General features: G+C 34.3%; 1 protein-coding gene across 21 annotated transcripts in view; it reads left to right on the top strand.

Annotated features, from left to right (window-relative positions):
- The window catches only part of Glut1 (Glucose transporter 1), a 428,124-nt gene that overhangs the window by 312,535 nt on the left and 91,806 nt on the right, over positions 1-23,783 (top strand). For 14 of the 21 annotated variants that reach the window (XR_014441671.1, XR_014441675.1, XR_014441674.1 and 11 more), the window contains 2 exons: positions 8,207-8,227; positions 21,818-22,118. The exons of 2 other annotated variants lie outside the window; for them this stretch is intronic. Coding sequence is in view for 9 of the 19 variants with exons in the window: in XM_083122100.1 (XP_082978226.1) it covers positions 8,207-8,227; positions 21,818-22,118 (322 nt within the window). In the remaining 10 variants the exon portion in view is untranslated. Of the gene's footprint in view, positions 1-8,206; positions 8,228-17,849; positions 18,098-21,817; positions 22,119-23,783 lie in introns of all 21 variants that reach the window. 5 more of the 21 variants (XR_014441679.1, XR_014441678.1, XR_014441672.1 and 2 more) reach the window with 2 other exon arrangements.

Below are 23,783 nucleotides of genomic sequence, written 5' to 3'. Positions count from 1 at the left end.
AATATAACCTAGAGCTTTGCTTCTATAACTAAAAATAAAATATTTGCATGCTTCCACTGGTAATTGTGTTGGCATTTACTTACAGCTCTCTTGTTCTCTGCATATGAAATAATTTATGACAGCTTGCAGCAAGAAACATACTCGAAAGCATGCACACTGTTTGAAAACATGCCAGCTTGTTGACTGCCATAAGATAAACTGTTTTGTAATTTAGATTTCTTTCTATAGCACACTTCTGTATTTGATACAGAGAAAAATACAGGAATAAGTATGCGATTCCTATTTAATTGAGAAGTTCCTCAGAATTGCAGTTCTTCTTCCCTGTAGATATACTAAACAATTTGTATTTTGACAAGCAAAACTCTTAATTAATATGTATACCTTCATCGACTCGAACATAAGTCTTATTGTTTATGATTGAAGGTGACCTCGGACAATGCAGTTCATATCAATAGAGAGAGGAATTCCTGACTCTTTCTTTCTCATCTGTGAGAAACAGCGATGCCTTTCAGCTAGGACTGAGCTGATGCACATTAAACCAATTCTCATTCTAATGCCAATATTATTAATGATTCTCGCCAGAATTGGTCATTTTACTAATTCCTACTGATAATGTTACAAATTACTGCAAGAAGAAATACTACTACTTGTAAATTTTCAGAGTTTCATTTTTTCATTACGTTTCATGAATCGTATACAAAGAAAGAACAAAATATAAGTAAAACTGCTTCTAAAGTGTCCGTGACCTCTGGAATTGCTCTTATATATCCACTGTATCACATTAATCTGTCAGTGTTGCTTTAAAATCCATTTAGAATAATAAGGCAAATGTCACTTAACCACAAAATACAGTTTCAACACAAATTTCTTGCACAAAATTAATGAAAATTGTGAATTTTACATAATTTCCAGAATTTTTTACTCTAAAAGCGTCATTCAGCAATTTGCATACATCTCTGGATGGCCAAACTCTTGAAAAATATTTGCCAGCATCAGTGCTTAAAATAACCAATACTTTCCAATACTGTGTCACTGGTATCTGCTCAGCCCTGCTTTCATCACTTGTCAGCTGTGTGCTTATCACTAGCTGACACATGGAATCCTGTGTGTCAGCATATACGCATCAACAGACTTGCTGCACCAGAAGTGGACATCGGATGTAACCAGAAAGTAACCATGCAAAATGGTTTTGGTGAATATTTATGACAAAGTTGTATCAAATCCCATTTATGCTCAATGACCTAATCAGGACTGGACCTACAGTTTGAATGGGCAAACAACTTTACATTGTGCCTCCTCTTGAAATCGAACCCTGGATTGTGTCGACAGAATTTTCCACTATGATACGAGAGGAAAATGTATGGGAAGATGATGATGAGGATTTTTGATTCACTACAATTTTTTTTCCCTGAGTAACTTAATCACTTTTGTTCTTGAAGCGAAACCCACAGAGAACCTAAATTTAGATTGTCTCAGTCAGTAGTTCAATTTTTAAACTCTGTGACTGTGGTAACAAATTTCAGTTATCTTTTTCTTTGTTTTTAATTTTTTGTTTGCACATTAGGGGTATATTTATATGAATACAGAAGTATTGTGTTCTTTTCATATGCATAAAGCAAATTGCCAGATATTTTGCTGCGAGATTCTAATATTTGTGAGATTTTTGTTGAAGTTGTTAGTATCTTGGCTTCTAATCAGGAGGTTGTAAGTTCAAATCCCATAGTTGTCCAATCTGAGATTTTTTCCCATTCTTTTCCGTGGTCATTGTGTGAATGCTGGGGTGATGCCTTAAACAAATGCTTCATACCAAATTCCACAGCAAATTTCTTTCATAGTCTTACTTCCACCTTCACAATGATTGGTACAAATAAACAAAGTTTTATCCACTTCAGTCTTAATTTGTTTTGGTGTCGCTCAACTTTGACCTATTTCAGAAGTTTAATTTTGAAAAACTCCTGTGATATTCCAAACTTGAAAAAATTACATCTGTTTAGAATTCCTTCAAAACATTCAAATGAATCTCTGTGTTGATATCTGTGATACAAAATAGACTTACAGTGCCCTGTAAAAATTCACTTGAATGCTCTAAAAGGAATTGTAAACAGATGTAATGTTTCAGAATTTGGAATGTCACAGGTTGTTTCAAAATGAGATAAATTTTTAAAAATGTGTTTGTTGGCACACCGGCCAAATTTCCAGTGGTATCCTTACATGGTGGTGCAAATATTGTGCAGCATTTCCACCACTCACAGTGGACAATCACCCCCTGGATGTGAAGAATTTCCCTTTTTCTTCTGGAGTTTAGGAATTTCGATTTTCAATGCTTCTACCCCAGTAGGCAGCAAGCATTATTGTAGCAGTGTGGGTTTCACATTAACTAACTCTCTAGCCTTCTTAAACCCAAAGGTTTATGGCTGCAGCAAGACAAGCCTTCTATCTGTCCCTATCCTGGGCAAGATCAATCCAATCTTCCCCATTCTTAGTGTTTTCCTTTAGGTCCATCTCGACGTTATCCCTCCATCTTCGTCTTAGCCTTCCTACAGATCTCTTACCATCAGGTTCCCCAACAGGAATCCTCTAAACTCTTCTTTCCTCTTCCTGTGGGTTTGCATTGCTAGTTTGAATATGCAAATTGAATATTAGTTTTCAAGCAGATCAATTAGCACATTAGATCGTGTTTTGCTTGATTAACTGTGTGCTAGGAAAAAACAGAACGGGGCAAAAATCCTCACATTACCTTCCCAAAATTTTCAGAAAACTTTCTCATCTGAACTTATCTGTTATACACCAAAATCTGACATGATGATAAGGATCTGTCTAGTCTGGTGTGGAACAGACTATTTGGAACTATTCAAATATTTTTTTGTTGTTTGTTTTGAAAGGAAAAAACTTGAAAAACTGATTCTAAAGCATGTCAACGTGAAATAATGAGATGAATTGTTAGATAAATGTTGAAACAGAAATCAAATGTTATATTACCGAATAATACTTACAGCTGAAATTTATTTGTAAATATTAGCGTTTACATTATTTTTACACCAACAATGAGCACTATAGAATGAGAAAATTTTATCTAATGTTCTGCCACTATTTACTTACATCTAATTTAGTTTAGTTTTAATATTCAAAATTGTACATATCCTAATGTAAACAACCCTTGTACATATTTAGGAATGATAAAGTGGACAGCTTATTTTTAGTATTCCTTTTTTATTTTATTTAGATTATTGTGGAGACTACTTTGCTATCTACAATTCAATATTTCTAAAGTTGACTGAAACATTTTAATTGTTCAATTGAATTAGATATATTATGAATAATTACATTATTTTCAACTTCAATAAACTTTTAATATATATATGTACTAACAGATTAAATTTAAAATACAAATATAAAATAAATCATTATTGTTTTTGCTTTCATTTGATTTATCATAAATAATTGACACTAATTCAACATTATAACATTTTTATTAATGTTAAATATATTTTCAGAATGTTTTTTAAATATTCATCGGTTCTTTCATAAATTATGAAATAAAGCCATATTAGAGGAACAACTGAATATCTGCAGTATCTGTTATTCATAGCATTATTATTATATTGTACATATTTTTATATGTCTAGTAAGTAGAGTTTGGAAAGTTTTTAATTTGTCTTTTGGTTGGATTTTTTAAAAATACTGATGGAGGTGGGGGAGTTAGTCACACCTATGTTTTTGATTACATAATTGCTCATTTAAATAATTACCTATACCCATCACTTTTATCACATTTCCGCATGGTTTGTACATTGATCACCTGTTACAGTTGAAATTCCTCACAGTAAAAGTTTCATATGGCATTCATTTATAAGGGCACCATTTGCATTAACACTGGCTTTGTGATGGTCAATGATGTATTTGACAGAATTTGATAAAACCCAACATTTCACGTCGCTTATCATGTTTCTGGGTCATGGAATTCATTGGGCCATTGTCTCAAAATTGCCTTTGATCTATTCGGTGCGAATTTTATGAAGCGTGAACTCAATTTATTTATATGTGTACATGTGAATTTTGATAGCAGGTGTTATTAACATAAGCTGTGCAGACACAGGAAGTTTATTGATGGAACAGGAGGATTCTATTTTGAGAAGGGTTGAAGTTAACATGGCAGGGATAATTTAATTTCTCTCTTATTTATCTCCTGTTCATTTGAATTTTTGAATTAGAGTTTAAAATTTTGGGTGTGTCAGCATTTAGGCTATTTTGCATCTGTCACATTATACGGGATCCAGCCCCTTCCTTACCATAACTAAAATAACATAACTGTAATGTTGTATAACTAAAATATTATAATAGTCTGACTTCGGTTAAAGGGGCCACCCAGCACACATGAGGACAACAAACAGGACAACACATAGAATTATATAGGGCCAGTCGCCAGAGCCTCGTTAGTCTGCAAAATTCAATCCATGGTGTACTATGTGGTTGACAATTGGGTGTACTACGAGGGTCAGCCAGAAAATAAAGACAATTTGGTTATACAAAATTAAAAACACAATATGTATTGGAAAAAACAATTCTGTTACATACCTGAAGCTTCCTTCACTTCTCTACATAATCACATCCTACAGTTAAACATTTGTCGTATCTGGGCATGACCTTCAGAATTTCCATGTTATACTCTTCTGCCGCTAGTTCATTAAGCCAGGTGGTCACTGCATTCTCCAACTCTTCATCACTTCCAAAACGTTTACCGCCCAAAAACTCTTTCAGCTTAGGGAAAAGGTGGAAATTTCTAGGAGCAAGGTCCAGACTATAGGGTGGATGATCAAAAATTTCCCATCCGAATTGATCCAGCAATTCTTGAGTTGCACCAGCAGTGTGAGGGCGGGCATTGTCAGTTCATTTTGACGACCCCAACTGCACAAGGATGACTTCTTGGAACCTCCATTCACAGAGTAATGAGCACAGCTGTTACAGAAGCCAGTTGACCCTGGAAAAAGAAAGAGTAGCGAGCTGCGTTGCGGAAATGTGTGAGCGGGTCTTTTTTTTTAATGCAGTGACCACCTGGCTTAATGAATTGGCGGCAGAAGAGTATAACATGGGAATTCTGAAGCTCGTGTTCAGATACGATAAATGTTTAAATGTAGGAGGTGATTATGTATAGAAGTGAAGGAAGCTTCAGGTATGTAACAGAATTGTTTTTTTCCAATAAATATTGTGTTTTTCATTTTGTATAACCAAACGGTCTATATTTTCTGGATAATCCTCGTACATGGAAGGTCACCTCTTACACCCCTATCTCCTGTTCATAGTCAAGCTTTTAGTGCCATTGGAGCATAAGGGGGTGACCTTCTTGTAAGACACCGAAAAGTCAACCTCACTTCCACATAGTACACCCTGCTAACTGCTTCTTGCAGGCCAACGAGGCTCTGGCGTCTGGACTTACAGCCAGTATAATCCTATGTATTGCTGTGTCTTGTCCTGTGTGTCCTTCTGTGTGCTGAGTGCCCTTTTACAGCCTCAGCTTTTAACATTGGTATGGAGATTTTAGTTCCCAGAGACTATAGTTTTAATTTTTGTTAAGCAATGAATGAATAACTTGAGTAAGGAAGTTTTTAACAGACATAGGTTTTTCTCTTGTTAAGGGCCTGCCCTTAATTTTGTTTTAGTTAAGGAGGTTATCCACGTATTGCGTAACAGGCTGGTGTGCCCATACTATAAAAATCAATCTATTAATCAATCAATTTAGTGCAATATACGCGTATTTTGATATTTTTATCATATCTTTGTCCATTTTTGAACCAAATTTGGACTGGAGAAAATTTGATACGTTCCCAGTGGTATTGCATGGGCTTTTATGCTCTCTTCTTGTTCCCCAGACTGTCTCATGGAATAGGAATAGATGGACATTTTTTCCCTTTAAGCTGCCACGAGGTTGGTTGAATGGAACTTATATCTGGAATATGCATTCTGGTTCATCTGTTGCTTAACTTATATTTTCTGGTATTGAATATAAGGCAACTAAGAATAATACATTAATCTCTCTTCAAGTAACGTAAGTTGCAGAAACTCTCTTGTTTGTGGTTGCCAATACATTCAAGCAAAATTTACCATGCAATAGTTTAGTAAATTAAATTTTGCTTTTATGCAAATGAATTTTTGGGATAGGTGCTACACTTTTGCCTATTTATTTCACTAGCATCATGTACTGGGTGGCCAGAATTAAAGTTACCCAACTCAGAGCCCTCTGTAGCCTGTTTGAGGCATCGTAGAACTCTGAAATTTGGTGAATCCACTATGCAGACAAGGTTGAAATGTGGCGCTGTAACAATGAATATTGAAAAACATAAGTCAGGTGTACAAATCTTTATTGTTGGTTTCTGTCAGTAACGCAGTGTTCAATAACCTCGCAGTGCAGCTGCACTATTACTACCGTTCTGATAAAACAACTTCTCCAGCAATGCATGTTCTTTCTTATTTAATGGCATGGTGATCACTTCCGAACTTTTGTTCAGCACTCACGTTAAGTGATTTAGCAGAGTTATTAAAAAGACATTTGTTAGTGGCTGGAAGTTGCGAGAAAATAATCTCTTGTTTATTGCAAGATTGCAAGGTAAAGGCAAATCCATAACCAATTGGAGCAGTTTGTCATTATTACAACCCATCATGGAAGTACAGTGCCACATTTCAACCTGGTGGTGGAAAATTGAACTATTTTTTTTTTTTTTATCACCATCCTCTTTCCCATGGTCTGCATAGTGGATTCACCAAATTTTAGAGTTCTACGGAGCCTCAAACAGGCTACAGAGGGCTCTGAGTTGGGCAACTTTAATTCTGGCCACCCAGTATTAACCTAATAACAGTAATTTGTGATTTTCATTGTTCCTCATGCAGAGTGATTAGCACAGCATGCAACAATGCCAAGGGGTCCAGACCTGGGCATGGGTGTTCTCTGTGAATGTCCCTTCATCAATTGGACAGAAAGATATGCTAAAAAAGACAATCAAATCATTGTTCATAATAACAAGCAAGTAGAGTAGTTTTTAGTGTGATTCAGATAAGAGTTAAACTAATTTAGAACCGTAAATTAGATTAAATATTCTGCAATGCAATGAATGCATACATACATGCAAGATGTATTATGAATTAGTCGTAATATAATTGCACTACCTACCAAGCACACAACGAAGTTTTTGGGATCAGGTAAACTTCTCTTAAAACTTCAAACTCAGCAGTGCAACAACCGTTTAAGAGGCTGAGGTGTACCAAGAAGTTTTTCATTGTGTGAGAGACAGTCAGGAAATCTAATCTTATTGTCACTGTTTTCTGGCTGCCAAAACTGAAGTCTACTATGATTGCTTTTTAAGTACCCTATTGTCCTCACGATGTTGTGTCAACATTGAAATTTTGGGCTGCTACTGGGGATTGAACCTGAAACCACTCACTCCAAAGGTGAGAGTGCTAACCATTTGGTTTTGCAAGAGCTCACACTTTTTAATAAGATATTATAAATATATATATCAAATGCGATTAATTAAATGTTTGGATTTTGCAATTTAATTGTTTTCAAGTTTTGCAGTTGCAATTAGTCCTGATTTAGTCTTAAAATATCAAGTTGATCAATTCTTAAACACAAATTATTTACATAGATGTGAAATGAGAAATTCCAATAAGAATTTCTAAGGGGTGAGTTGTAAACCAAGCGAGCGAAGATGCACCAACCCTATGCTATTCTGTCATTGTGTGATGGTTCAAGAACTTTCTGGTCATGAAGGAGGGTAAAGGAAATAATTTTGAGACAATGCCCAAATCATTTTAGAAGTTGCACTTGTTTCATTAATGATTCACTACACAGAGTTCATTGCTAGCGATTTTTCTTAAATGAAATTGTTGCTGCAACCGGATTGTACGATCATTATATTTTGCATGTACAGTCAGGATAATTCATCTTGCATGCTACAACAATAGACACTGTGCTCGCACAGTTCTGACAGCACTTCTTAATTCTTTCCCAGTATATGTGGTATCAAACCAACAGAATTTCCTTTCCAAGTTGTCAGTATTATAAGGCACAAATTAAATTTCTTGTATTGTTCAGTCCTTTTCTTATTGTCTATATAGACATTTCTCATCTTCAGAATACAGTAATTGTCATCTCACTGAAACACTTTTTATTTGACTCATATTTTATCACACCTTGTTTTCTTCTCCATTCTAGCAGTGGCAGTATGGAGTATGGGTAAATATCAAGAGCTACGATTTTTTTTCTCTTTTTTGCATCTGAATTATCAAGTGTAATTACTTCTCTTTTAAACATTCTTCATTAACAACTCACAATATAAAGTTTTATTGATTGTTAATTCAAAATTGACAGCTCACATGTTCCAAGCAATATCGGGTAATTGTGTTGGGTCTGTGACTTAATGTTTTTAGCATGTTACGGATACAAATATTTCCAGGAAAATTATTTTTCAAGTAGAGAATTCCTTCTTGAAAAATGTACGGTTACTCCTGCAAGCATTTAAAGTGTTCCATTACAGTTAACTTTATGCAAAACTAATATTTAGGGCAACACCTGCAATATTGAATAAATGAGATCTGAATATTACATCTTGCATCAGAAAGTCAAATGGTATTTCTTTCAAGTAACTTTTTTGAATGGTAGCAAGAATGTATTTGACAAAGAAAAAGTGTAGCATCCCAAAATTCTATTTAAATATCGTTCATATCTTAGTCAAGATTTGCAGTACTAATGTAAGAACAATTTTTGAAGCTGAACCTACTTTATGCATTGTACTTTTCATACTTATAGTTCTGCAACTACAATAATGCATTTCAATTGCAGCTGGGATCTCAGGAATAACTTACCGGATATATGTTACTCCTTGGTGAACACAGGCGAGTCCGAATTTGAACTTTAATGAAGTAACATGAACAAAAACAAAATCACCTCTCATTACATGAGGTTTACTGTATAGCAACTTCCAAGCTTCTATATTCCTTGCATAGACAATAAACAATGCATGAAAAGTTCCATTTTTTCAATGTGATTTCTTTGCACCTAATTCCATTGAACGTTCATGCTTGGTGTACAAATCATGTGTAGTGCGCATGATTTATTTTGGTGTCGTTCCTATAGTTGCCTGTAATGTATATTATATATAAATATAATTATTGTTTTCATATTAAATATTCTTTTTGTGTCACAGCCATATATATTTGTATGAATAGATACATTTATATTATATGCCATTTGGTGTGGTTTATGGATGATTAACCCATGTAGATGTAGCTCATAGACGAATTAGTTGATAAACTAATTATGAATTGTTTATCTTTTGTTTTTCAAATAAGAATAGTTTATTCGAGTTTTAAAAGGAAATTGTGTTATTTTCTGTAGACAAGGACATTGTCATATTTAAAAATCTTAAGTTTATTAAGTATTCTTGATAGAGTGCAATGGAGTATACCAGTATCAGGTAGATTACTGTTAGTGTTTTGATACTTAATGTAAAATTCAGTACTGGCTGAATGTTATTTATGTAATGAGAGGTGTATTTAAAAACTATAATATATACATGTAGTGCACAGTAAATTTCGACACTGTTTGCGTAAAATAGATTTTATTCATTAGGTGCAAGTGAGGATGAGAAGTACTTTCCCATACCATCATTCATGCTGGAAAATGTGTGTTTTGTTTGTTTTAAATTTCATACATTTGGCAACAGTGGTTTTAGACTTCCTCCAAAGGTACTAGTTGCTACAATCAGTGGCCAGTAGCATTGGACACTTAACTAATGACATCACTTGCAAAGCTTCTGGGTTAAGTCCTAGCACAGGGCAAGATTCCATCATGTTTGTTGCTTCACCCATCTCATCTTATCACAATTCATCTCCATCATCATGTTTAATCTCAAGAGCTAGGAAATGTTATGCGAGTTCATAAAAACCTCAATATTATGCACCTTGCCCACAAACTAAAAAATATATGCTTTAAAATATGGAAATTGAAAGTACTTTCAACTAGACATCGCTCAATCCTCTTTTATGTTGAAAATTTTCAAGGAACTCCCACGCTCCCCTTTAATTTCCAAGGTAACACCATTCTAGTTACCACGGCTGTATTCAATTCATAAACTAGTTAAGTGGAAATGTTAACAATTGTTAAAATTATTGCAGTTGTGCACATGAAATAGAGTTTATGGTATATGATCAAAAATAATTTTAAACTATATGAGCATTGAATGACATCTTTATCATAGAAGTTTAGTACTTATGAAGATAATTAATAGCAGCAAGAGCTTTAATTCTGGAAATGAATAGTGCAGAGGATGCCATTACGTACATACATACTGCTGAAGAGTTTACATCTTAAAGATGTAGATGATCATTCCTGCAGCTGTAGAGGGATATCCTGCATAGCTCGATGCAACATGCCCATAAGAATCTTTGCAATTTCCTCTCAAATCCTTTCTGCTCGGCCTGCTACAACTGAAGGATGACTCAGATTCCTGTGAACATACTATGTTGAGCTATGCAGGATGTCCCTCATCAATGCTGGATTTTTTGCACAGAAATGGTCGTCATCTTCTGGATATCGTCTTCAAGATGTAAACCTACCCATCTCTTCGGCGGTACATATGTATGTAATGGCATCCTCTGTACTATTCATTTCCACGATTAAAGCTCTTGCAACTATTTATTCCCTTCGCTATACCCCCGTTCCAAAATTTCCCATCTTTTTGAGACACCCTTTATAATGCCAAAAGCCCTGCCACAGTGTACACAGGAGTGGGATTTTTGTGATGGCGGACCCACTCTAGATCCACCTCTGAGTTTGTAAAACAGGAAGATTGAACTGTATTAATGCTTACAAAGCAGGGGTTGGTCTAGAATGGGTCCGCCGACTCAAAAATCCCACTCCAGCATACACTTAGAGTAATTTAGCTGCAATTATACACATAGCATACACCTGATGCAGAAATGGAGCTTGTTAGTCTTCATTCAGTTGGTACAAGATTAACCCATGTAGATGTAGCTCATAGACGAATTAGTTGATAAACTAATTATGAATTGTTTATCTTTTGTTTTTCAAATAAGAATAGTTTATTCGAGTTTTCACTGATAGATCCAATTCTGCAAGAAATAATGTCCTCCCCCCTCCCTGCCCCTGTTGCCTGAACATCCAGTGGCATGAAAATGCTTATCCTTTTTGAGAAAATAATATTGTTCGTAAAAGGCAATCAAGTTCCCTCTACATTGAATTTCTAAGTGAAAATATTAGAAGGAGCAAATGCTCCCCCCCCCCCTTGCCTCCCATGTGCATGTCTATGTGATGTCATATGTACTTGTGAACTGCTGAGCAAGCTATGGTACTGGAGCATTGTAAGATGAGTGGAAACAAGGGAGTAATTTTCACGTTTACTGTACTGTATTTACACACACACGCACACACACACCTAACAGCTCGTGAGAGCCAGTACCTACCTACCACTACGGGCTAGTTACAGGGTGATGTGTGGTCAGCACGATGAACCCCCAGTCATTGTTGTAGGTTTTCCATGACTTGGTTACACTACTCATTTGGTAGCTCCCCAATTTCCTTACAATGGTGGGTGGCCACTGGTCCCATACACAGGCTGAAGTGTCTGGAGAACCTGCATGTGTCCCGTAGCCAGAGTCAAAGCTTGCTCCTCAGACTGCATGGCCACAGTGCGGTACTTTACACATATGTAGCTTTACCTATTTTGACCCTTACTTGGACAGGAAAATGAAGAATGTCTTATATTAAAGAAAAAAAAAAAAACAAGTTCAACTTTATAACACTATATTCTTCATTATAACTAAATACTCATGAAAACTAATGTATAACTATTGTGTACCAAGAGCAACTTCGTTTGAGGCAGACTTTGATGCCCTTCTCTAAATTACAAGGTCATGTTGTGCCTTAAACCACCTTGCTTTGAGCAGACTTCTTTAAATTCACCACAAAGAATTACAATGGTCTCTATAATCTTGCAGCTCTTGAACTGTTTTATCTCCACAGACATAAAAAAATCAGCTACTCATGTTCCACATACTTATTACCACATATGTAAATCCTTCTGTTTCTGCTTTCATCCTTGTTGAATTTTTTATTTAAAAATTTTGTTTTCGAATTGCATTGTCACAAAAAATTGTTACAGTTTATATTAATGTGTCGGCATGGGTGTTCTTTGTGAGTATCCCTTCATCAATTTCATCATATCATCACTCACCCTCATTGTCGCGATCATCCAAAAATGGTGGAAATGTGATGTATAATAACAAAAATACAAATGGAAAAAAATGCCAGTCCTGGTCTTGAACCTGGATTTTATGGTACCGAAATCTGTAAAACAGCAAAAGTAATCCAAAAAGGTTTGAATGCTCTGCAACAATATATACAAAGGGAGAACTAATGATACTCTCCGAAAGGGGAGAATGAAAATAATAAACTGTGAAAATGTATTTAAGGGTCCCATACACAGGCCAAAATCTCAGGGAAAGCTGTTACGCTTCCCCAAGTAGTCTCAAGCCTGTACACATCCGTAACCGGAGTCCAAAGCCGATGCCTTAAACCGCACGGCCACAGTGTGGGACATTGAAGCTCAACAAGATTGTTAAAAACCAGCAGTGTGATTGAATATATAAGCTAGAGATAAAATTTCAGTACCTTAATAAGCAACACAGCCTTACATCTACAGAAGAAAGCCCAATCTCCTCTTCTTTGCCATTGGAAATCTTGCTAAGTACTCATTTTATCCTGTAAATGCAAGATGCTTGCAACAATCAACACCATCTTCTGCAAGGGTTATTTTACTATCTTGTAATCAGTATCATTGTTTAAATATATTGTTTGATTATATATTCTTGTGTCCTAGATGTTCTAAAATACAAGTAATACATTTGCAGTTACAATGTAGGCAAAATAAATGTATAAACATTTTGTTACCATGGGAACAATCATCAGCTCATTCATTCTTTCACACATTTGGTTCAAGATTTTGCAAAAATCTGCCTTAGAGACAATTGCTCTCTGCTAAAAAAATATATTTTGTACCTAGCTAACTGATCGGTAACAGTTACTGTCACTTGAAAAGTAACTGCTACTTGTGACTGCATCACAACTAATTCATTGCTTGCATAGATTTCTAAAAGTAAGGGAAAAAAGAGCTACTAAAACCACATTTCTTAAGTTTTCTTTTCACAAGAGAACAGGAATTGAATGTTGAAATAGTTCAAATATCTAAGTTTTACCAATACACTGTTGAATTCTACATGGCAAGCCACACAGTTATGATAAATTGTAAGTCAGCTTTGTCATACTCCTATTAATAGTTTGAAAGTTATGAGTTACTTGAAATACAGTCAACAGTTACTTTTTTTTTAATAACAGTAACTAGTTATGTTTTGAAATGAGTAACTGAAACTCGGCACTGTTTTCTGCAGTAATATATAGTGAAATTATTAGTTACTTTTTGTACATTTTAACAGCAATGAAAATTTACAGCACAAAATTTTGTCTCGCATAATTTTTATTTTAAGTATGAATATTTGCTTAGCCCAGATAGCACAGAAAACTTGCTGCAAGCCTGAAGCAAGTTTGCAATGTCTAGTAAGAACCTGATGCAAGCTTGCACTCAGCTATCTAGTTACCATAAGTCTAAGTTGGAGCAAACTTGGCAAGGCAAGCCTACATCAAGCTTGTCCATTACTAGCTGTGCACTTAGCAGTAGCCTCACTTAGCGAGTACCACTAAACATCGTACTTGCATCCAGCTTGTCTTACCAAACTTAATCTGACAAGCTATAAGCAAGCTATCGGAGGCTTGCCACAAGCTTATGTGCTATCTGGGAGAGTTTTCTCATCTCTATATTTTTATGTTTAAGCATGTGAGGTTTATTAAATTTAATGGAAAAGTGTTAATTTTAGGTGGTCATCATGAAAGAAAATGACAGCCTACTTGCCATTCTTGCATGCAACATGTTCTAAGAGTTACAGATTATCTAGAATAAGTATAACTTTATCTAAGTCCCTTTCCAAGAACTGAAGAATAGATATTCTGTTTTCTGTTAACCTGCAGTTGAATGATGATATGGGAAGTACATCAGAAATAAATGAACGACACTGAAAAGATCCATGCTATTGTCATCATCTTGTAAATAATCTATTAACATAACAATTTGAATCTGAAAGAATAACATCAAAAATGCATTTATTGATCACCATACTGATTGATAATGTTCAGCATTTTGCTTAAAAATTAATTTAAAATGCTTAATCCTGGGATGTTTTTGTGCATTTGATTATTTTACTTCTTCCAACAGAAGGTCTGAAATAAGTTCCACAACTTTTATATATATATTGTTTTGCTTGTAGGATTCAGAATTTTTTTTAAAATATAAAACCGTAACTATTGCTATCAATGTTTATAAACCCACTTTCCAAATGGCATAATAACTGAAAATTCACAGGTCGCAACTCCAACATTATTTTTAAAATTATTTTTGTGAGATCGACAGGAACAGTAAATTTATAATGATTGGAACATGTGATGCTATGAAGATATTAGGAATATCATAATTAGACATAACTTTATTAACATACAATCATTAACTTTTTCTTCCAACTGATCCAATGTATAATAGCGGTACTTCTGTATACCTTTTATCTGTTTTTCCCTCATAAAATGACTGTATTTGGACGTAATGCTTTAATAGGACTATCAACACAACCATCTACCCATATATAAAGTCTTTGGAATCAACTTGCATGTTAGTTTTTTGGTGTTTCAGCTGTGTGTTGTTTTATAATTTTTAACCTTATCTGTTTTCAAGCTTACACCTGTTTCGTGTTTGTTTTCATGGTGTTATATGATAGATGTGTTTTTATACTATTATGTGTTTTGTGATACATATATATGTATGTGCGTCAAAAATATTTATAACATTTTTGTTGACAATAGTTTCCTAGTTGGATTAAGTTTTTTCACATTTAAAACTATGAATATCTAATTAATAAAACATGGCAATTCTAGTTTCAGTCCACATTAGAAATAGTGATATCTAAAAGCTATTTGTCTGTGATTGAAGAGTCTCTTGTTCAAAGTAATAATCCTTTACAGGAAACATTTAAATACCTTTTTTTATGAGATGAATACTGGTGAACTATCATTGGTAAATGCACATCTGCTTTGAATTCCTTCTAGAGCATTAAAGTGAATCTTCATGAGGTTTGTTTTTGCTAGTATCTAGATAGGTGTCATAGCTTCAGCATGGCCTATTTTCTATCACAGAAATCTAGACAACAGTAATAACATACCACACAAAGTTTCACATGAGTAGTCTAGATGGAGTCCTGAACAGATGTAATTATTCAGAGTTTGATATATCTCAGCAGGTTTTGAAAAGAAGAAGAATTTACAAGCACATCTTCGCTGGCACTGTTCAAAGGCGTGGACATGCCTTAATCAAAATTGACAATTTTTGCATGATACCAAAGACTTTTGGGTTCTGCAAACATATTGGTTAGGTTTGCACACCTTGGTGAATTCCTCGATTCTGGAATAGAATCTTCCTTGGTCAATAATTTAATTTTGTTTTAACTTTAATACCACTAATCACTAGCGTACAGGAATTTTTCTTCAGAGGAGGCTGGAATTGTAAAGGTGAATATTACATACCTACATTCTAGGAGTAGGGGGGGAGGCTACACAATAAAATATCTCATAATTACCACTTCTAACCTTCAGTTTAAAAGTTGTTGAAAGACAAGAATGATAATTACTGGTCATTTTAAGTGGGGTTTGCATTTACCACTTTGGTTTCTTACTGCTTTCATTTCAAAATTTCAGGAGGGGTTGTGGGCCCATCAGCTCCTCCCCTGCATATGCCAGTCTCACTAATATCTTGGCTGCTTGGCTCATATAATTTACAATGTGACACTACTTGAAAAATCCCCCTCCCCTTTTTTCCTGATTTAACAAATAATAGGAAAAAATGGCATATTTTATGGAAAGTCTATTGGGCACAATCAGTAGTGTCTCAATTTTGGCTTGTATAGGCACATTCATTAACTGGTACAATGGCAGATGATTTATAGCAGGGATGGGGGCCGAACTGATACCACTTTTGAACTGATTCCAATATCAGTGCTGATATTCATACCGATTCCGATACTTGAAAGTAGTTCATAAAATTGATAGTTTAACACATAATTTTTCCCATTGGAATAACATTGCATCAATCTACTAGAGGTTTGCTTAAAATATTCAGAACCTCATTTGATCTTAAAATCCAATACTCTTCCAACATTTCTGCATTAATATTGAAAATCGTGCACTTTGCATAATTTTCATGATACTCATACTCCTTGAAAGTGTTGCATAGCATTTTTGTGGGCTTCTTGAGACACCCATACTCCAGAAAAGTATAGGCCAGTATCTATTGATATTTTCTGATATTGATACATCAGTATCAGCTCGGTCGTAATAACATTAACTGATATTGATTTCCGATATTTTTCTAATCTGTCAAAGGAACTTGAATAGGTGTTTGCTTTAAAAAGAAACTGCACATTTATACGTACACTAATTCACTTTACATAACCATCATATGTTTGAATTTGGCCTAAATATTCATTAAGAAAAATAACAAAATGAGAGAATTTTGCTCTAAATTACAAGATACTTACAGAAAAATAGGATTGGTAAAATTATCTTTACATACCCTTCAGCATTCTATTGGTCTGTGATATCTAAATTTCTTCCTTAGACGTCTAAAATGAAAGTGATTATCGACCTTGATGTCTAAATTAAGTAATCGCTGTTAGAAATTACATCTAAAGCTACCCATAAACCTTCAATGAGCTTACCTCTGTGGTGGAATGGTTAGCACAACTTGCTATGATGCCAGGGGTGCCAGGTTTGTATGCTAGACATGGGTAATCTTTGTGAGTGCCCCTTCACCATATCATCACTCATCCTCATCTTCGTGATGAGCAAAGAGTAGCAGGAAAGCAAAGTAAAACTAACCAAATCAATCAATCAACCTATAATGACTGAGCAGCAACAGTTAGAAAATAACAGTAATTCTCCCCCTGTAAGAGAAAGTTATAAATCCAATATCAGTGGTTTGTAAAGTAAATGCCTAAATATGCATCTTCATTTCTCTGAGGCAAAATTCTCATTACATACATTAATTAGGAGTTTCTTCAGTTCCCCATTTAATATATTGTATTAGTAGAATATCAGTATTTATATAATTTTTTAAATACAAACTTTTATCGGTATTGGGCAAAATTTATTTTTTTCTCCTTCCTAATGTGTGTTATTGAACTGATTAGGTATTTTTAGAGCATTTATTAGAGAACTGTTCTTGTATTATTCTTGTCATATTAGGAATTTTGTAAAAAGCTTGATAGTTATTTCTGCCAGTGATATATCCACACACCCCCAACACCCCCTTAAATTTTTCACAAAGGCTCAATTTATGGTCAGTTTGGCTAGAAATTTATCCGTATGCCCCCCCTAAATTTGAGTTTACATCCTCCAAAAATGAAAAGTTTTGAATATACCCCGGATTTCAGCTACTTGATAGCATTTTATGTCTACATTTCCCCCATCTGACTTTCACATAAGATAATGACAGAATATTATCCCCACAAGCTTCTTGTATCATATAAATTGTAATTATATCACGATTTAATAGACAATGTGTTTTGACAAAAAAGTTAATTTCGAGTGCTAGACTAAGTTTTATTGTGTATATTTTTAAGAAGCTTATGTTATTTAGGTGATTTGACTAGGGTAGTTTTCAATACTTAATTTCTTTTTACATTAGCATGGGGAAATGTATTCTTGTTTGAAATAAACACACTGTTTCGTAATGATGCAATAAATAAAAAGGCAAGTGAGAAAATGGTGGCTCAGATAGGACTTGAACGTGGGACACCAGCACTCTAACCACTGAGACACAAAAGCCACTCCACAACTTCCACTCATTTGGTGCTTTGTATGGAATAATTTCTAAATGGAGGCAGAGGACACTGATGTTATGTGAAACATGCTTCATCTTCTCTTGTTCAAATGGTAAGCCTCTTCAAGCTCAATGGTTGGATTCAGGGTAGCTGGTGCAGAATAACTTCACCCCCTTTTTTGATTACTTTCTCACCCCCTTCACCGATCCTTCTTTTGGAGCGGGTATTTTTCTTGCAGTCATTCAGACGACATTCATATCGATGAACTCCAGAAGAAGCACCCCCTGCCCCACTTTTGCCTCTAAAATATTCAATTAAAACATTATTGCATGCCACAAGTGTTGTCAATTTCAGTAGTATTTAGAATGCAATTTCTACCTTGTTGATAAATTCCAAATCTTTGTTCATTATTTTCTCACATGTCACAACGAGAAATATCTCACAAACCGTAACTTTATAAAATCCTCAAAAAAATGTGAATATTTCAGGATTTTGTAAAGGTAGGTTTTGTGGAATATTTTTGTAAGTTATGATCCATGCTTGTAATAGGATCTTAGATATGCGTTGATTGAATAACTTGTCATTATTCAACTCCCCATTTTTATGAATCTTATTTGCCAGTGAGTTAACTGTGCTTTGATGTTCCATATTTCAGAAAATCCTCCCTAAAAAAGTATAGGAATTGTGAAACATTAATGATGTGCTTGATTATACTCAGAAATAAAAGTAGTTTTATTTATATGGCTCAAATGCTGTTTCAAGGTGTCCAGAAAAGTATTATACTGTATTTCTGGACCTGCAAATCAAGTAATGACAATCTCAGTTGCTCCAATCTGTTCACAAAAGGAACAGCACCAAGGGTGGACCATCTAAAATCAGTATTGCCCACCTGCCAAAATTTAATGGAAGATGTTGTGATGAAAATAATATTAAAGTGTGTGGATAATTATAAATATACATTTTCCTCTGATGTGACCCACCTATATCTTTGACCCACCAACGCCAGAAGTCTGGAAGCTTCCCCGGTGGAGTAGTGGTAATGTCATTACCTTGTAATGAAGAGGTCCTGGGTTTGATACATGATGGCAGTATACAATGATTAGGATCCCACTTAAAACTGTATGTCCAGTCCCAATTAGCCTCTCTATGCATTAAGTGGACTTAAAAACAATCTCAAACCAGAAAGTATGGCTTGCTACTGGCCAGTGGTCTGCATTCATAAAATATAAGTTTCCGAATTCTGTAATTTTTTTTATGCCTTAGAAGAAAATGATAGTTTTTGTTGTGGATTAAAAAAAACATGAAGCAAAAATCAATCTCAATTTCAAAAGTTGACACAACCATTGTAATTTGTTTCAAAGCCAATTGATAATTTAGATTATATCCATCATTTGAATAGAATTTTATCTAGATACAAGAATATCTATCAATCAGATAATGGTTTATCTGGATAATTATTTTATTCTCACAATCAGAATTCCTGTAATCCATGGATATGTTTCATGATGAAAATCAATATATTCATAAGGATAATATTTAAGACTTCCTTACCCAGATAATCATGATTCTATCCTCTAGTGTTTTGTCATCCATTCTAATTATCTGTACCAATTACATTAATAAAAACTGTGCTTAAACAATGCACATGCATAATTCTCAAGAGCTATGAGAACAATAAAATGCTGGTCACAAAATATAAACATTAATATTTCAAATGAGTCTTAGAAAATCTGGATAAAATGACACCAACTCCACCTAGAGCATGCTTCTGATTTCCATAAGATTTATGTCGCAGGTTCAAGTTCTGTCGAGCCATGATTTTTTATTGTATTGTTTCTTCTAAGTGCAAGAGCTACACAAGAATATTGCTCTTGAAGAAGCCAACTTCTCCTACCTAATGTAAATGTACATAAAACTACAATTATCAGAAAATTTAAAGCCATATATTATTAAATAACCTCACTTCATCCTTTGATATATATTTTATACTATTTAAAATTTGTATAATACTTTTTTTTGCAGGAGAAATGAATCTGAATTATGAATATATAATCTTTTTTCTATTACAATATTACCTGTACAGTACCCAAAATCTTCATGTTTATGGAATATTAATGCTTCACTTACATTACATATTTCTGATGTCAGTTTCGTATGTGGCCCATGAGTAAATAGTGATAAAAATGATATCCTTATTTTATCATAGTTTATTTTTCTTAACAACAAGAGACATGAATAATTGAGTAATGGGAAAGAAACAACCAGGAGGGAAACACGTACTTAGTGAAATTCTAAAACCCTAAATTTAATGATATTAAATTTATCACTCAATAAAAAGAAACATTTGCATGAATATAAATGGTTATATTTTATAATTCAATTAATTTTGACAATCCTTTTTCTCATTCAATATTTGTCTTTTTTTAAAAAAAAGATTAGTAGTTGGCTTAATAAACTATAATTTCCACACCTAGATGCACTATAGTAGCCTTTAGTCAGTATTACATGCTCGTACATGTATTTGTGTTTGTCATATATATGCAGATGCGAAATTTAATTCCTAAGTTATTTTTAAGAAAATGGTTAAATATTCAGTTACACTAATGATTTTTTGGTTTTTAGATTATAATATTTTAGTGTGAGAAGAAACAAATTATCAACCCTAGAGGAATATACTTTTATCATGATAGAATTTATTCCCTAAATAATAGGAAATCTAGAAAAGCTTGTGCAATTTTTTTTCTAATTAGTTGAGTTTGTGTTGATTTTTATTAACTCATACTCAGACAGACCCATTTGCATGTCCTGGAATTTATACAGGGGAGTGACACCTTTTTTCGTTTTAGAAGTAGCTCCTCAAAATTATTTTTCTTAGGAAAGCTAGCGAAGGATGCAATTTAGCTCCCACACCAAACTTCATGCTCGGATCTTAAATTGTACAGCTTACATATTATGATTCAAATTGAGTCCTTGTAGTTTTTTATCAAGTTCTCCACGTTGCACTATGAAAACACAGGTAAATAACAAATCATGTACTGATAAAAGAACAGTTCGTGAAATATTGGCATTTGAAACAAATAATTAGTTTTGTTTCTCGAAACTTCATATAATCTTCTAGACCTAATTATGGAAATTGTTCCAAATGCTTCTTAATGCCTTGTAGAAATCAAGGCATTTGTACTTAGTATAATTGAAAAGATGATATTTTCATAATAATGATGATGCTTGACAATGTAACAAAGTGAATTTAGATGTATTCATGTATTTTGTGTGATTCTCTCAAATTTTTAGTTTTACTGAGAATTAATTGTCACACAGGTATTCTTTACTTTATATATTATGAACATTATAATTTCAATGTGTGCAGTTTTTACTAATATTTGAATTGATATTTACTTGTAAGTATTTCTATTACTGTTAACAGATATAGTATTCATACCTTTTAATTTTATCTTTCTTCTCTCTCTACATTATTCCTGTACCAAAATCCACTTTCCTGTTTGTTTCTTTATTATTATTATTAATGTTGCATTTTATCTTGTGGGATGTTTTCACTAATCATTCCTTACTCCTTTGTTTTTTCATGTCATGGTGTGGTCTCGATCAATGATTGCTTTGTTTTGTACGAATGGTTATTTTAATTTTTATGCTTTAATACAAATCTTTTGTTATTCATTTAATACATGGTGTGCATTATTGTCTGTTTTTACAAATCTCCACTGAATTTTTGTATGCTTTATGTAAATCAACGAACATGTGGGTTTTCCCTTCATTATTTTGCTTGCGTTAACCGACCCGTTCATCTCTGTTCCCTGACAATCACCTTCTGCAGTCTACAGAAGCAGGTTGCAGTCATGAGTATGAACCTCAGCGCCAAACTGGATGAGCTACAAAGTGACCGCCACTTCGAAACGACGGTGGCGCTATCGGAGATCCGCACCCAGCTTCAGGAGCTCACCAAATCGGTGGAGTCGTGCCAGAGTGAGGTGAGCGAGGTGAAGCGAGACATGGTAGCCATCAAGCACGAGCTGGATGCGGTGCAGCAAGTCAAGGAAGAGATCGAAGAACTGCGAGAGTACGTGGACCGCCTCGAAGTACAGAGTCACCGCCGGAAGTTACGTCTTTTGGAACAGGTGTGTGCAGAAGCAACTATAGCATTTACTTAGTCCTTCCTTCCTAAGTGTAGATAACAGCATGGAGTAAGTAGCGATGGCAGTGTAGATATTTGTTTTTGCTTGACCCGCGTATAAGAACCAAACCGGTGATCGTGTTACGTGCAATTCGATATCTATCAGTGCACATTAGCTCTCGTTTGGGGTTAATGAATATGTATTGTAGAAGCTTAATGCATTGATATCATCTGATAGTACATGTGCAAAATGTGAAGCTAAGTAAAGTTGCTTCACTGGAACCCATTGTACCAGTACAAGAAAGTAATAGTGAAGTATGCATGCATGATATTGATTGTATGCTGTATGTATCTGCAGCAGGTTTTTCTGTGAAGTTTGCTCGCTGGTACGCAAGTATAAAAGAATATGTTTTTATTTATTATTTAAATACAAACAGCACAAAAAGTACACTAAACCACTCGTAATACTTCACAAATATTTTATTGGTGTCTTCTGACAAAGTAGGCAATATTCGAAGTTCGCAATATTGAACATCATCAGAATGAACATCTTTACAAATAGCCCATATAGTTGCAGTTGTCAAGGAGATAGTATTATTAATAAGAATGTTTCTGGAGCAGAAAGTTATTTAATTGCTACATGTACATCTTTTGCAAGTGTTAGCTCTCGAGGAAAATGTATGTGAAACATTAAACAATTAAACAAGTTTAGTCAGTGAGAAAAGAATTCTTATTAATAATATTATTTGTATCATTTGCACTGTCTGAATTTTATTAATAAATTGGAAAAAAATAAAAACTAATTGGATATTAATGAATGGCCATTGAGTAGTAATTTGCTGAAGTGAAACTAATTGTGAAATGATTTCAAGGATGCTATACTCTGTCCCACTAATCTCTGGAGCAAGTGAACGGAAACAAGTCTCTGCACAAGTAATGACGCGAGAAGGCTCCACCAATGAACACAAGGGAGGGAATGGGGGAAAGGGACCACAGTTACCAGCCTTCGCAGCAGCTTTTACTGCTTTGCTCTGCCCACTTGATCCCCCCTTCTCTGCTGCTATGCATGGCCTTCCTCCTTAGATTCCAGATATAGAGTATAGTTTCTGTTCAGTTAGTCATTTTGTAGAATGGGAAATATTGGCAGAAATCGATCACATGAAAGGAAATTGTCAGAATATAAAAACTGTCTCTTATCCATTGTAACACTTGAAACTAAATTTGTGACTGATTTAGGTTTTAGAAGAAAGTAACTATCTTTTATCAACTGACACCTGTCATGGATTAATACTAATTTGATTGCTATGATTTATACAGTTGCTTAATAGAAAATTTAAAAAAAGGCTTGTTATTGAAGATATGCATGAACACTAGGAATGTATTCGTAGAGCAGTGGCTTATGCTACAAGATTTCCTATTATGCTTGATTGTGTCTTTATTGTTTTGTTGAAACTTTTGTGCACATTGTGTCCAGTTCAAAATGTGTAAATTAGTACCTTTCCTGCACTCTAAATATTGTTTATCAAATGTTGTGTGTACTGTAGAAAAGAACACTTGATTTACAAGTTTTCTACATTGACTCACATAATTAATTGTGCACATTGCTTAATACATTTACACTTCTGATCAATAAAACATGTAACATTAAGTTCAACAAGCACTACAGTTC

Source organism: Lepisma saccharinum, chromosome 5, assembly GCF_977018435.1.
Source record: "Lepisma saccharinum chromosome 5, izLepSacc3.1, whole genome shotgun sequence".
NCBI classification, from domain to species: domain Eukaryota; kingdom Metazoa; phylum Arthropoda; class Insecta; order Zygentoma; family Lepismatidae; genus Lepisma; species Lepisma saccharinum.
Note: the sequence above shows the minus strand (reverse complement) of the source record. Positions and strands in the feature narration are given on the sequence as shown.